Source organism: Bos mutus, chromosome 4 (genome assembly GCF_027580195.1).
Source record: "Bos mutus isolate GX-2022 chromosome 4, NWIPB_WYAK_1.1, whole genome shotgun sequence".
Classification (NCBI taxonomy): Eukaryota; Metazoa; Chordata; class Mammalia; order Artiodactyla; family Bovidae; genus Bos; species Bos mutus.
The window spans coordinates 87,230,100-87,244,998 of NC_091620.1; the positions used below are offsets into that span (position 1 = coordinate 87,230,100).

The 14,899-nt window shown below is 43.2% G+C and overlaps 1 protein-coding gene and 1 pseudogene across 1 annotated transcript; both read right to left on the minus strand.

Annotated features, from left to right (window-relative positions):
- Positions 1-1,999: 1,999 nt before the first annotated feature.
- LOC102268356 (poly(A) polymerase alpha pseudogene) lies at positions 2,000-2,862 on the minus strand (annotated as a pseudogene).
- Positions 2,863-3,274: 412 nt separating this feature from the next.
- Positions 3,275-7,554, minus strand: LOC102287627 (developmental pluripotency-associated protein 4-like). The gene is given in 3 exon segments (XM_070368859.1): positions 3,275-4,092; positions 4,095-4,387; positions 7,515-7,554. Coding segments are annotated over 3 exon segments (681 nt in total). The 3' UTR covers positions 3,275-3,744.
- Between the last annotated feature and the right edge of the window lie 7,345 nt (positions 7,555-14,899).

A 14,899-nucleotide genomic window follows, 5' to 3' on the forward strand; every position in this document is an offset into this window, starting at 1 on the left:
CACCGAAGAATTGATGCTTTTGAACTGTGGTGTTGGAGAAGACTCTTGCGAGTCCCTTGGACTGCAAGGAGATCCAACCAGTCCATTCTGAAGGAGATCAGTCCTGGGTGTTCATTGGAAGGACTGATGTTGAAGCTGAAACTCCAATCCTTTGGCCACCTGATGCGAAGAGCTGACTCATTGGAAAAGACTCTGATGCTGGGAGGGATTGGGGGCATGAGGAGAAGGGGACGACAGAGGATGAGATGACTGGATGGCATCACCGACTTGATGGACGTGAATCTCAGTGAACTCCGGGAGTTGGTGATGGACAGGGAGGCCTGACGTGCTGCGATTCATGGGGTCGCAAAGAGTCAGACACGACTGAGTGACTGCACTGAACTGAACTGAAAGAAGTGGTTTATAATTAAAGTGGCTTTGTTGGTTGTTGTTCAGTCACTAAGTCGTGTCTGACTCTTTTTGACCCCATGGACTGCAGCATGCCAGGTTTCCCTGTCCTTAGCTATCTCCCAGAGTTTGCTCAAATTCATGTCCATTGAGTCAGGGATGCTACTGGTTATTAACCATCTCAACCTCCGCTGCCACCTTCTTTTGCCTTCATTCTTTCCCAGGATCAGGGTCTTAATTTTTCCAATTACATGTTATCCAGAAAACTGGTATTCCCATAATAGCATTTCAGTATTGTAAACCGTTCTTTTAATGATTAAATTACTAAAATTATTGTAGGAAAAAGGGAATTGATTTTAAAATAAAATTAGCTATCATGGAAGGTCTGATCACGAGATTTTCAATTAAAGGTGCCCTTCCTCCTTTTTTGATTTTTAAAAAAATCGTGGAGAAGTTGGTGTCAAAATTACAAGATTCTGCAGTTTGTGTAGTATCACTGATAGATAAGCAAAACTTCAGAGCGTCTTAGTTCCTTTGACACTGTCAAGAGTGTTACACACATTGTGTTTGGTTCTCACATCACTTGGCTTTTATCATTGATTTTACTTAACATATCATCTAAAATTATACTGAGTAAATAAAATCTAAAGTTTATATTTTCAGAAGTGTACCTTTGACTCACATTCTAAAGTCTCTGCCAATATAATCATCAACAATTTTTAAGTGAGTGTTGCATGCTACTTTTTGAACTCAGTCTTTCCATTGTACCTTGGAAGATGGCATCAATTTAGGTTTGCTGAATATATTAATGCAATTCTACTTCATGTAGCTGTAGAGGTAATATTTTAAAAACTCAAAGTGCCAAAGAGATCTTTGCTTCATTATTCAGTAACAGGTGGATGCAGAGTAAGACATAAAGAATGTCTAGAAGTATTTTTGAGGGTTCTCTGTGGCAATTCATTATGTCCTACATATACTGTTTATACTATTATGATATTCTTGGAATTCAAGTTATGTTTTGTTTAGGTGTATTTTTTATAAGCGGTCTGCTGAAAACATGCAGTATTCTCTCTTCCATTAGACAATATCTGAGAGGTCAAGTGTTTATAGAGGCGAACAGTTTTCCTTTGACAAATGAACAACCTACTGATAATTATTATCTGTTCTTCAAAGTTAGCAGCAGGACTTGTATGCAGTACCTCTGGTTGTCTTAAAAAACCACTGCTTCACTTATTCACAATGATTTAATTAATCACATGTGATATATTTTTTAAATTCTTGAGTTCTATGTTTTTGTCTCCTAAATAAAGAGAAGTATTATTTGGAGTTGCTGTTTATATTCTGCATAAGTGCGGGGCCATAGTATCAGTGCTTGCTGTGGTTTCTGCCACATGAAGACAATACCCATTATCACAATCGTGCAGCATTGTGATCCCCGGTTGTTAGATGTTATTTCAAATTGAATTATGTCTATCATGTGTCCAACAGAAGCTCGTTGATAGGTTTTCTGATTTTTATGTATCACTGTTCTGCAGCGCTGTCAGTTAGTTATGCATTTTATTTTTTTTCAGTGTCTATAATCAACTTTATTTTAATATAATCTAAACACATATCATTTAGAAAATACCAAGAAAAATTTATGTACAAGAGTTGATGCTATCACATTTGGACAAAGCTGGCAAGTTCCTGCTACAAGCATATTCCAGGAGATACCACTGAAGAAACCTAATATATTGGAGTAGATGTTGTGGCATTTGGCCCACAGTTTGATAGCCCTCAGGGTTAACCTGAAGTTGTCAATGTTTGATACTAGATGTAAAACATCTCGTAAAACCATTTCATTGATTTGCAACAAAATCAAAACCCTGCAATTATTAAGACTTCCTATACATATCTAAATTTTTAAGCAGACTGTCATGTTTTAAGTCCAAGTTTCCTGGAATAGTCTGCAGTGCTAATCTTGCAAAGAAAATATCAATCTCTATTCCATCAAACAGTTTGATAACTTGGTACAAATGCCTCTTCAACAGTTCTTAAATCTTTTACTTCTCCCTGTAATTTCAATTTATCACAGAATGAGGTGAAAAAGTCACTTCAATCAACATGTCTTGGTGCAACACACAATGCATCAATATTGGCAGTTTTTTGTATGTACACCTAATCTGTAAGATCCAGAGGTAAACATTTTCCCATCAGCATGTTCAGTTAGAGATTGTGGAAGATTATTGCTTTCACTGATTTCTCGTATCCAGTCTTTTACCAGGTTAATCTTCCCAAAATTAAAATCCTGCACTGAAGTTCCTCTTTCTCTTCAAAAATCTCCACTAGTTTCTGTGTAAGTAGGCAGTTAGTCTCCTTGGGGGCCGCTAAGCAGAAGGGAGAAGCAATGCCATAGTGCTTCTGTGGCGGGTGTGTTGGCTGTGATCCCTGCTTTGTAACTGGAAACAGCTTTGTCTCAGCGCCGGCACTGCCCAGTCATACTCCACCCCGCTTGCCTGCAACGGCAGCCAGGCATACTCTGGGCAGGATCCACTGATATGGGAAGGAGGGGCCTTGGCTGCCTCAGCCCTGGTCCAACCTCACTCCTGATCTGGCCTAGAGTATTTTATTTTAAAATAAAAGTTTTAGGTTTAAAATTTTCTAGTTGCCTTTTTACTAGAGGCACTATAATGTATCATTCAATCTGGAATACTTAAAAAATTATATATAACTCACATGTACATAAATTATGGACATCTTAAGTGCATAAGTTGTGAATATTTACATATGGATGGGTACATCTAAGTAACTGACACCCAAATGATGGTAAGCTCACCTAATTACCCTGAGACAAGAGGCATAATCAGGACTGATTGCTTCCCTGTGAATAGATTCTTTGGGGCAAGAATATTGTCAGTGATACATTGTATCATGTCAGGAAACACATTTCTGCTTGTACCATGCCTGGTGATGATGATAAGGTTGAATATCTGGTTAAGGTGTCCATGACCAAATTTCAACTATTGCCTATAAGATCCATTTTGTCCAATGTAGACATTTACTTGAGGCATTTTCAAGCAAATTAATTCCATTCAGTGACTTAGTATTTTTAAAATGTCCCCATCTCCTTTATCCTCTGCTCCCTTAGGGCTGGGCATCTTTGTAGAGACAGTCACTTCTGCTTCTGTTTCCCATCAGTTCACAGACTTTCTTTTTCGTGCAGCCTTGTAAGCAGGCTGTGCACCCCAGAAGCAGGAAGCATGGAGAGAGTGGAGCGGCCCAGAGTTCAGCTGTCTGAAGTCACCGTGGAGTTGATTGTAGTCACTTCTCTATCATTAATTATAATCATAGCTGTACCCTTTTACTGGTATTATGATCTCACTGCAGGCTTTTTGTTAATACTTTATTCCTGTGTACACACTCAGGGCACAGCATATTGTCCTCCAGGTGTAGGGGTGGAAAGTCACCAGACGGTATCAGGAAGAATGCAGACACCCTCCTTCGTTTTCCAGGCACCCAGGCCTGCCCAGCATGAAACTGTAAGCGAACCCAGCCTTCTGTGTCAGCTGGGAGACTTCTCCCGTGGACCATGCACCATTGGACCTCACAAGTCTCTTGTGATCGTACTGACTCCGTCTTCACGGCCCTGGCTGTCATTCTGCTCCAGGCGGCAAACGCAGCTTCTGAGTCGGGGGCAGAAGTTGATACAAGGGCAGATGGCCCCACGCAGAAGGAGCAGCCCCTTCAGAAGACGTTCTCTCAACAGAGCATTCCAGCGGTAGTTCCCCCTTTTCTATCTTTATCCTTTTCGATAGTGACAGGATCCTGGCCTCCTGTGCTGTGGCAGGAATGTTTCTTTGATGAGGGTAAGCATATTCACAGAGTCGTTTATATCCATCTAGTTTCGGGCCTTTGGTGCTCAGTTTTAGCTGCTGGCACCAAGCACGAATGACGTCCCGATGGACCAGGTTGACAGGCGGCAGGACAGCAGGTAGAGGGGGATGGGGATCCGCGTCGGTGTCTTCGGGGGTTTCACACCGTCACAACGTTGTGGCGTGTCTCCTGGCCGCAAGCTGTGCTATTTTTTGTGTCTCTTTTTCTTCTGGTCCCCTGTGCTGAATTTTATGCTATCTCTGCTTCACCAGAAGTTCCCTGTCCCTTTTCAGCTTCTACTGATGTAAGTCTGCAACTCATAGGTTCTTCAGATTTCTCTGTGGAGTTGTTCTCCTTGTTTCTGCTCTCCATGCTCAGAAAGGTCAAGGTTGATAAAATGAAGACTCTCCTTACTTCTGAGTTATGCATTTTAAAGGAAGATGTCACTTTTAAGTATGTAGTCCTGCGTTGGTGTGTGTTTCCTTTTTGTTGTATTTACTGAAATCTGTGCTGCCTTCTGCCAGGCTTTCATGCATCCTCATGCTTCCATTGTTTTTCATCTACAAAGAGCTTATAATAGAGACAAAGCAGACTATTTTGAGGTAGAATAAAAGAACAAGAATCTAGTGACTTTTTTTCACCATTTGGAAAAATTTTAATGTAATAAGTTTCTCAAAAACTTCCTACCTATATCATCCTTAGAAAGTGAAAATTACTTTTCACAGGTGAATAATTTTCTTTTCTATTTTTTAAAATAATATTTTGTTAGTTTCTGATATATAGTAAAGTGTGATGGTTTCATAAGAGTTTCATCCCTTCCTTCCTTTCTTTCTTTTTGGAATGAAATAAAATACTTTTATATATGTTTTAAAATGCATAATTCACTGTCCTTTTTTTATTGTGCTTTTTAATTTAAATTTATTTATTTTTATTTTGCCTTCCTTCCTTCCTTATTTTTTTTCATTATGACTGTCACAGGAGTAGAGGATGCCCATCCATGATTTCCTTTCCTGTCCTTTCCTGTCTCTCTGGGCATTTCTTATATTTTCTACAAAATATATTCAAATATCCAAATAATTATCCTTTTTCTTCCTTGTTTTCATTTTCTGTTTTGTAATCTAATTTTAAAATGTATCTGACATCTAGGGGAAAATAATGTGCTTAGTGTTTTATCTTGGTATTTGTAGTATCTTAATATATCCATATATTAATAAATGTTAATATTTGTACTGAGAAAATTTTTATAACAAGAATTGCTGTGATATAACTAGCAGATTACTATATAATAATCCCTGGAAAATATCTTTGAAACACCTAGTAGATTGTTAATAGAAAATTATTAATTATTATCCAGTGATTTATCCCACAATGGAAGTACTCAGATTTAAGCTGCAAGCTCAATGATACCATTTAAGTAGAGTGACAAATATAAGTTGATACAAAGTCACATAAGTTATAAGATGGAGAGTAAATTTAGCAGGAATCTAATATCAAAGAGCTGAAAATTTTTGTTTTTAACGTTCTCACCAGTCATTGTTATCTGTTAACTTCTTGTTTGGAAAAACAAGTACAATAAAGCACAATAAAAATAATATGACATTAAAGCAACAGGGTCCTTCAGTGATAAATGTCATCATGTTTAAGCTGAAGCAGAACAACATGGAACAGGCCTGGTAGAAGAAGGCCCAGGTTGGACCCCAGCTTCAGGGCAAACCATTCTGAGCATCTCCTGGCTTCCTAGGAGGGCCTTGATTTTTTATGGCCAGGGTGCTTGAGGGGACCTTGCTGCACAATCGACAAAGCTCACCCAAATCATTCACGTGCCTTCCCAGGCCCTTAGGGTGCGTGACGGCTACAGTGTGGGTGCAGAGGAGAGGCAGGAGACAGAGGTGGAGGGGACAGTGTGACTTCTTGACCCAACTTTCACCAAAGGTTGGAACTTTGCTAGGCAACGTGCTGATGGATACAGATTCCCTACTCTGGGAATCTCAGGGCCGAGAAAGGGCACAGGAGGAAGCTCCTTGACTGACACCTGAACGAGGAGACCAAGTGCAGAGGGGTCAGTGATATAATCAGAGGGAAATATGTTCAGAAGGTTTTTCTCAGAAATTATATGAGGTTCTGGCAATGAGCCAAATGTCGTTGGAAACATGGAAAAATCAAAAGAACAGGAATGTTCCTGAAAATGCCTTCTATTTTTCTTTTCCTGAGCAGAGAAAATCCTCAATCTACCAGTTTTTCTGATTTCGCAGCATCCAGTTCACCACATGGTGATGCTCAGGCTCCACCTTCCTAAAGGTTGTGACACAGCACAAGCAGTAACACAGTTCAGGGGCTGCAAGACCCTTCCTCTCCTCCCCACCTGCCTTCAGGGGAGATTTGTCCTTCCGTGTAGTCTTTAATCCTTTGCCTTGACCATCACGGGACTTCCTAATATTCTGTTCATAGATAATAACAAGAGCACAGGTGGCTCAATGGTAAAGAATCCACCTGCCAATGCAGGAGACACACAGAGGAGACACAGCTTCCATCCCCGGGGCAGGGAATGACACTCCAGTCTTCTTGCCTGGAAAATTCCATGGATAGAGGAGCCTGGTAGGCTGAGCCCATGGGGTTGCAAAGAGTCGGACACAACTGAGCACGCACACACACACATGCATGCACACACACACACACACACACACACGGGCTTTCCTACTAAATTTGATTGAATTTGATTGAGGATGCCTACCTGGAGTCCTAAAATAAATGAATTAAAGCATATATTTCATTGCTGTGACCAAAAAACTCAGTCTCCCCCATTTGTTGCCTGCAGCCCTCTGTGTAAGAGAAGAGGAAAAGGAAGGGGATGAAATCAGAAATACATTCATGTATCCGTGTGTCTGCTCATCTCCCACTGACCATAACTTAATCAGACGGCCCCAATCTAACTGCAAGGGAGGCTGGAACACATAGAGGAGAAAATAATAGGAGCACCATTTATACAAAATTATGTGTTGGGCAGGATATAAATAATTTCTAAGGTTTATCAATTCTAAGTAAAACACTTCTGTATACATCTCTGCTAGGCCAAGCCCATGGTCAGTTGACAACCCTCCTCTGACTCCAAAAATCCCCAGTTCATTCGGAAGCTGTTGGCATATAGCTGGTGTTCACTCTCTGCTTCTCTGCATGAGGGCATCCCTCTAACCTGTGTACTAGAACTTTGTTTTGCAGTGGCTGCTGGTGCTCAGAAGCCTCGGGAGGCCTGGAACAGAGTGTGCAGCCCAGCAAACCTGGCCTTCTTGGGTTCACAGACTTCTCATCAGCCTTCATGTTGTCAACGCAATGTAGGAGCATTTTGAAATTGCTGTGTCTCCAGGTCCCCAGGAACTAATGGATTAAAAATCAAAACCGGTGGTCAGACATACCCAGGAGCATGGCAAATGTTGGAGAGCATGTGGGAAACCTGGAATCGTCATCCGTTCCTGGTGGGAATGTGACCTGCTAGAACCATCAGGAACCGTCTGGCAGTGCTCAAAATGTACCAGGCGTTTACCATTTCCCCCAGCGACTCTCCTCCTCAGGTACTTACCAAAGAGAAATAATGTTCATACAGATGCGCACAATGGTTCTCATAGCAGCTTTATTCACAAAACCCCCAAGCTGGAAACAACCCAAATGTCCACCAGGTGGTGAACGGATAAACGAATGATATGTTCAATCCCATGAACCACTGCCAGCAATAAAAAGGAGCAAGGTATGAAGACACACAACAATATGGTTGAATTTCAAAGACTGTAATTGAAGAAAGTCAGAAGCCTGATTTCATTTATATGACCTTCTGGAAAAGGGAAGACTAGTAACAGACAGCAGCTGAGGGCTTGATTTCCCTGGCGGTCCAGCACTTAAGAACCTGCCTGCTAACGCAGGGGACACGGGTTCGATCCCTGATCTGGGAAGACTCCACATGCCGTGGAGCAACTAAATCTGAGTGCCGCAACTACTGGGCCTGCGGGCTGCGACTACCGAAGCCCCCATGCTTAAAGCCTGTGCCCTGAACAAGGAAACCCACCACAGTGAAAAGCCCTGTTGCGCCAGGAGAGAGTGGTACCAGCTCTCCACAACAAGAAAAAGCCCTGGCGCTGCAAGGAAGACCCAGCGCAACCAAAACTAAAATTAATTAATTTCTTAAAAAGCAAGCAAGCAACTGAGGATTGCCTGGTCAGGGAGAAGATGAAGAGCAATGGGGGACAAGGGAAATTGTAGGATGTTGGAACTATTCTATATCCTGATTGTGATGGTGGTTAAATGATTCTATATGATTACCAAAAGTTATCAAACTCTACACTTAAATTGGAGAAGGCAATGGCACCCTACTCCTGTACTCTTGCCTGGAGGATCCCATGGACGGAGGAGCCTGGTGGGCTGCAGTCCATGGGGTCGCGAAGAGTCGGACACAACTGAGAGACTTCACTTTCACTTTTCACTTTCATGCATTGGAGAAGGAAATGGCAACCCACTCCAGTGTTCTTGCCTGGAGAATCCCAGGGACGGGGGAGCCTGGTGGGCTGCCATCTATGGGGTTGCACAGAGTCAGACACGACTGAAGCGACTTAGCAGCAGCAGCAGCAGCACACTTAAAATTGGTGAATTTTACTCTCTGTAAGTAACACCACTGTTGTTCGGTCACTCAGTCGTGTCCAACTCTTTGTGACTCCACAGACTGCAGCACGCCAGGCTTTCCTGTCCATCACCAGTTCCCGGAACTTGCTTAAACTCATGTCCATTGAGTGGATGATGCCATCCAACCATCTCATCCTCTGTCACCCCCTTCTTATCCTGCCCTGAATCTTTCCCAGCATCAGGGTCTTTTGAAGGGTGGAGGATAAGGGGCAACTGGCAAAAATGCTGACCAATAAAACTAACAAATGTCGACTCCATCCAAGCCCAGGGCGTGAATTCCTACCAGCCAAGTGGCTGGAGCTTAGCCTCCTCCAGCCACTCCAGGCCGAGTCCCACAAAACCGTCTGAGCAGCTGCTTCCCCAAACTGTTACTCCATTCGAGGCAAAGCGCGGTGCTACTTGGCTGGCCGCTGCTCTGACCCTAGTTGCCTAGCAGTCACTGCCATTTCCCAGGAGCCACAGCACGGAGTGCACCTACTCGGAAATAGGTGTGCACGTGAGGCCAGGGCAGGGGCCCACTTCTGCAAATCCACTTCGGATTTGCACTGTGACCGCGGTGTTTTGTGGGATGGAGGTCTCCCTCCTCCTGCCTGCCACTTGAGTGCCTCGCTGGGTGCCGCACCTCCCCTGCGGGCCCCCGCACCACCGCCTATTGCGCAGGCACCCTCCGGTGCACTCCCTCCTCGTCCCCGCAGGAAGGTCAGGACCCGAAAATAAACTGGGGGGTAACCAGAGCTTTTGCTCGGGCTTTGCCGCCCCCATCATGTCCTCCCTCCCCACACTGGCCACCCTCCAGGCCTCCGTCCCGCAGCCTGCTACGTTCCCCATGTCCTCTCTGTCGCAGTAGCATCGCCCTTACCTTCCCCGGAGATCGGGGAAGGTTTCTTTTCCGTTCCTGCCTGGGGAACCTGTGGCCACTATTCTGTCCCCTCTCCTGGGCACGCTTGCCCCACAGAACTAGGCAAGTCAGCACCATCGCCTGCTGCCCCTTTGGCTAGTTTCTGCCTGCCTCCCACGGCTCTTCAGGATGAGAAATGGGAAGACTCTAGGTAATGCTGCAGCGGTGCAGAGTTTCCCGTAGGTTCCATCCCCACGTCGCGTCGAGGCACCAGTTGACCATCCAGAGGAGAGCCTGGGATGCCCTGCTTGGGGGCCAGTTGCCACAAGGGGGTGCAATGCGTTCGATAGATTCAGCCAGTGCCAGACTCAACAATATCTTATTAATTTTGGTTTTAAAAATTATTAATTTAATGTTTTAGTCCTCCATATGCACGTGGTAAACCGAAGCAGTATAAAGATACACGATATAGGTGAGTCTCTCTCCCACTCATGCTCACTGTCCCCTGAGAAAGGGTCCCCAGGGTCATATCTCCTTCCAGCCATTTCCCAAGCTAGCCATTTCCCAAGGATGGTGGTAGTGATGGTTTAGAAGCTTAAGTCTTGTCCGACTCTTTGCAACTCTATGAACTGTAGCCTGCCAAGCTACTTTGTCTATGGGATTTCCCAGGATAGAATACTGAAGTGGGTTGCCATTTCCTTCTCCTTCCCAGGCATAGACAGGTCCATTTGTCCACATAAGCAAATAAGACATCTCAATCAGTCTTTTATTGTTCTTTTAATCTACTGTGTCTTGGAGACTCTTTCTACACAAATGTATAGAGAGCTACTTCATGACTTTGAAGCAGTGGTTCTCTGAGTGTGGTCCCCAGCCAACTATACCAGCATCATTAGGAACTTTAGGCCTCATTCCACAGCAAGTATATCAGAAACTCCATCTGGGCCTTCATGTTTAGTGTTTATCAAACCCTCTACACTCAGATTTGAGAACCACTACAGTTTTGCTCCACTCCTTGGTTCATTGCTTTGGTATCCCATAATTATTTATTTAACTAATTTTAAAAGATAACCTGTTTTGAATTGTGTTTTAAATAATGAATCTGATACTAACACCATTCAAACTTTGCTTTGCTTTCATAAACCAACGAAAGGACAAAGCCCAAATGAAGCTACATTCTTAATACCAAGAGAAACTTCCCAGTTTTCACATGGGTGTGTTTATTATTTTAAGACCCATGAGGTCATATTCAGTGGTTAAGTATCTGGTTGATAAGCAGTCAAATCTGTTATGCAAACTTAACAATAATCCTCTAAACACAATCCTCTAAAATAAGCATTTATGTGCAGTTTCCAATCACAAATGTGTAGTTTTCAGATTACAGGTCAATGGTCTTGTTAAATAATTATGAAAACAAGCCTCTAAATATTTGGAAAGCTTTTTGCTCTTTTTAGTAAACTGGCTTGGACAGGAACTCAGCTTCATCTGTACAGGACTTATTTTAATGTTACAGTAATCAGTTGGAAGATATTCTCTAATTTTTGTCTTTTTTAGCAAAAGATCACAGCTAACCAGGTGTTTCACTTATCAAAAACATATTACATCTTCCTTGGTACTGATGAGCCTATGTGCCGGGCAGCAATGGGCATGTGCACACAGAGAACAGACTCGTGGACGTGGGGGCAGGGGGAGGAAGAAAGAGGGTGAAGGGAGAGAGCAACGTGGAAATGGACACACTGCCATATGTAAAATCGATAGCTGGTAGAACTTTGCTGTATGACCCAGGGAGCTCAAACCAGGGCTCTGTGACAACCTAGAGGGGTGGGATGGGGTGGGGATAGGATGGAGGTTCAAGAGGAAGGGAACATATGTACTTATGGCTGATTCATGTTGACGTATGGCAGAAGCCAACACAATATTATAATCCAATTATCTTTCAATTAAAAATAAAACTAAAAAATATATTAACATTGTCATTCAAAGTTTTCATAATATCATGGAAATTTGTGGTTCACAGTTTCAAACTACATTTTTTTTTCCAAACCACACAGTATTCAGACTTTCTTTATTTTTAAAAAATAATTTTATTTATTTTCCTTTTGGCTATGCTGGTCTGCATTGCTGCTCAGGCTTTTTCTCTAGTTGTAGCAAATAGGGATTAATCTCTAGTTGCGGTGTGTGGGCTTCTCATCCTGGTTGCCTTTCTTGTTGCAGAGCATGGACTCTGGGGCTCAGCAGTTGCAGCTCCCAGGCTCTACAGCACAGCTCAGTAGTTGTGGCGCATGCGTTTAGTTGCTCTGTGGCATGTGGGATCTTCCCAGATTAGGGATTGAAGCCTTGTCTCCTGCATTGGCAGGCAGGTTATCCCACTGAGCCACTAGGGAAGCTCTCAGGGTTTCAGTTTTCTATTTTACTCAGCCCTCTAAATAATGGTCATTTAGACAGCTCCCAGCTTTGGTCCCGGAGAAGGCAATGGCACCCCACTCCAGTACTTTTGCCTGGAAAATCCCATGGACGGAGGAACCTGGTAGGCTGCAGTCCATGGGGTCGCTAGAGTCAGACACGACTGAGCGACTTCACTTTCAGTTTTCACTTTCACGCATTGGAGAAGGAAATGGCAACCCACTCCAGTGTTCTTGCCTGGAGAATCCCAGGGACGGGGAGCCTGGGGGGCTGCTGTCTATGGGGTCGCACACGACAGAGTCGGACACGACTGAAGCGACTCAGCAGCAGCAGCAGCTTTGGTCCAGCCAGTCATTGCTTCAGTGGCGTCTTGCCACACACCCATAATTATTGTGAAGAACAGATTCTTTGAAGAAGATCTGTGGTGTCAAAGATGATGTTCATTTTACATTTAATGGAGTCTTGCCAAATTATCATTTTAAAAGGTTTTTGCAATTTACATAATATATCAAAATATTTATTTTCCATATCCTTGCTAACATTTTGTATTTTAATTTTTTTAATTTTAAAATACTTTGCTAATGCACAGGCAAAGAAGAGTGTTTTTTTCACTGTTGTAATTCCATCTATTTAATTATGAGCCATTGGAATTTCTTTTCTTATTTGTGCTTCTTTCCCAATTTTCTACTGGATTACAGGTTTCCTTAGAAATCTGCAAGTGTTCTTTATATGTTAAGTAAAGGAGTCTTTTGTTACCTGTGTGGCAAATACGTTTTTAAAGCTGTTTTATCTTTTCACCTAATTCTTTCATACAGAGAATTTTAACCTTTTTATTGAAATTGATCCACCTTTGTCATAATGGATTCTGGGTGGTAGATCTCCTTTGAAAAACTTTTCTTTTCCCCAAAGAAACAAAGAATTCATATTAAAAATCCAAAAGTATCTAACTGGTGAAAATACAGTCACTCTCTGTGACTCATCGAGAATTTATACCAGCCAAGCAAGATGAGGGTGCAGTAGAAATCACCACCTTTGTATCTTTAAGTCATTGATCTCAGCACTGAACTTGACAATTCCCAGGGATTCCAGGAGACTCTCTCCGGCCCTTCCAGCCATAATGGCCTCTACTCCCTAGGCCAGGGAGCCAGTGTGAGTGTTCAGCCAGTTGCCAGGCTTATATTTTTCCTTTTATATATCCTAGGATTGAAGAAATAACCTCAGTGAGTGTCCACGTTGGACCTACTGTGAGAGGGACTTCAGCCAGGACACACAGTCTGTCACCTGATCTCCATGAGCTCCCATTCTGAGTGGTGGGTGCTCCATGATGATGGTTCAGGTCTCTGGGGATTCATGTCAGTTCAGAGGCAATATCTAATAACTCCTGAGAAGTTTGCGTATTTCCCTTTCTCCTTTCCCAGATAAGGCTAAATGGCCACAGTTTGTTCTGGGAAAGCTTTGGAAGAAATTCTTAGTGTACTCTATGGCAGAATTATACTCTATGCTTGAACATTGGTCCGAGGGCTCCAGGTCTAGATATAGGAAAGAGGTCATACATTTTCCTGGGATAATTTGAGGTAGGTTTGTGCCGCCACATTTTTTTTCTTCCTGTGTATCTTAAGCAGCATCTTAGTAGACTACCTACTGATTTCATTTCTAACGGTGCCAAAATCAATTAGCCATAGCCACAAATGCCTGTGGCACCATTCTGCTCTCGTGGCTGGTTTATTGTGGTAATTCTGCCCACCTTGCCTGCTGCACCAGTGGTGCTGATTGCATTGTTCTCCTTGAGCTCAGCCCTCAGGTCATCCCCTGCCTGCAGAGGACAGCCACACGGACCTTGTCCAAGAGCTCTGTGCTTGCCCCTCCCCACACACTCTGCAGTGTTTCTGTGTGTGGAGATTGCTCCAAGATCTACCAGTGGGGTATGATTGTGTGCCTGTGTGTGTGGTTGAAGTAGGGGTGGAGGATTTGAGCAGGTCACGCATACATAGTCCAGGTAGACCCTGGAGATACTGCGGGATCAGTTCACTGCCACAAAGTGAGTCACATGGGTCTTTTGGTTTCCCAGAGCATATAAAGGTCACCTTTATACTACGCATTCATGTGCGTGTGCTAAGCTGCTTCAATCCTGTCCGACTCTTTGTGACCTATGAACTTGTAGCCCACCAAGCAACTCTGTCTATAGGATCCTCCAGGCAAGAACACTGGAGTGGGTTGCCATGCCCTCCTCCAGGGGATCTTCCCAACCCAGGGGCTGAACTCCTGTCTCTTATGCCTCCTGCACTTGCAGCTTCTTTACCACCAGTGCCACCTGAGAAGCCCACCTTTATGCTGTATGTCTATTAAGTGTGTAATAAAGTGAAGTCGCTCAGTCGTGTCCGACTCTTTGCGACACCATGGACGATAGCCTACCGGGCTCCGAGATCCATGGGATTTTCCAGGCAAGAGTACTGGAGTGGGCTGCCATTTCCTTCTCCAGAAGTGTGTAAGAGCATATGACTAAAATGTAATAAATGTACCTTCATTTAAAAATGCTTTATTGCTAAAAAAAAATCTGAACTTTAGCAAGTCATAATCTTTTTGTGATAGTAATATCAAAGGTCACTAACCACAGATCACCATAGCAAGTACAATAATAATGAAAAAATTGTGAAATAGTGGGAAAATTACCAAAATGTGACACAGAGAGACAAAGTGAGCAAATGCTGTTGGAGAAATGATGCTGATAGACTTGCTTGATTCAGAGTTGCCACAAAC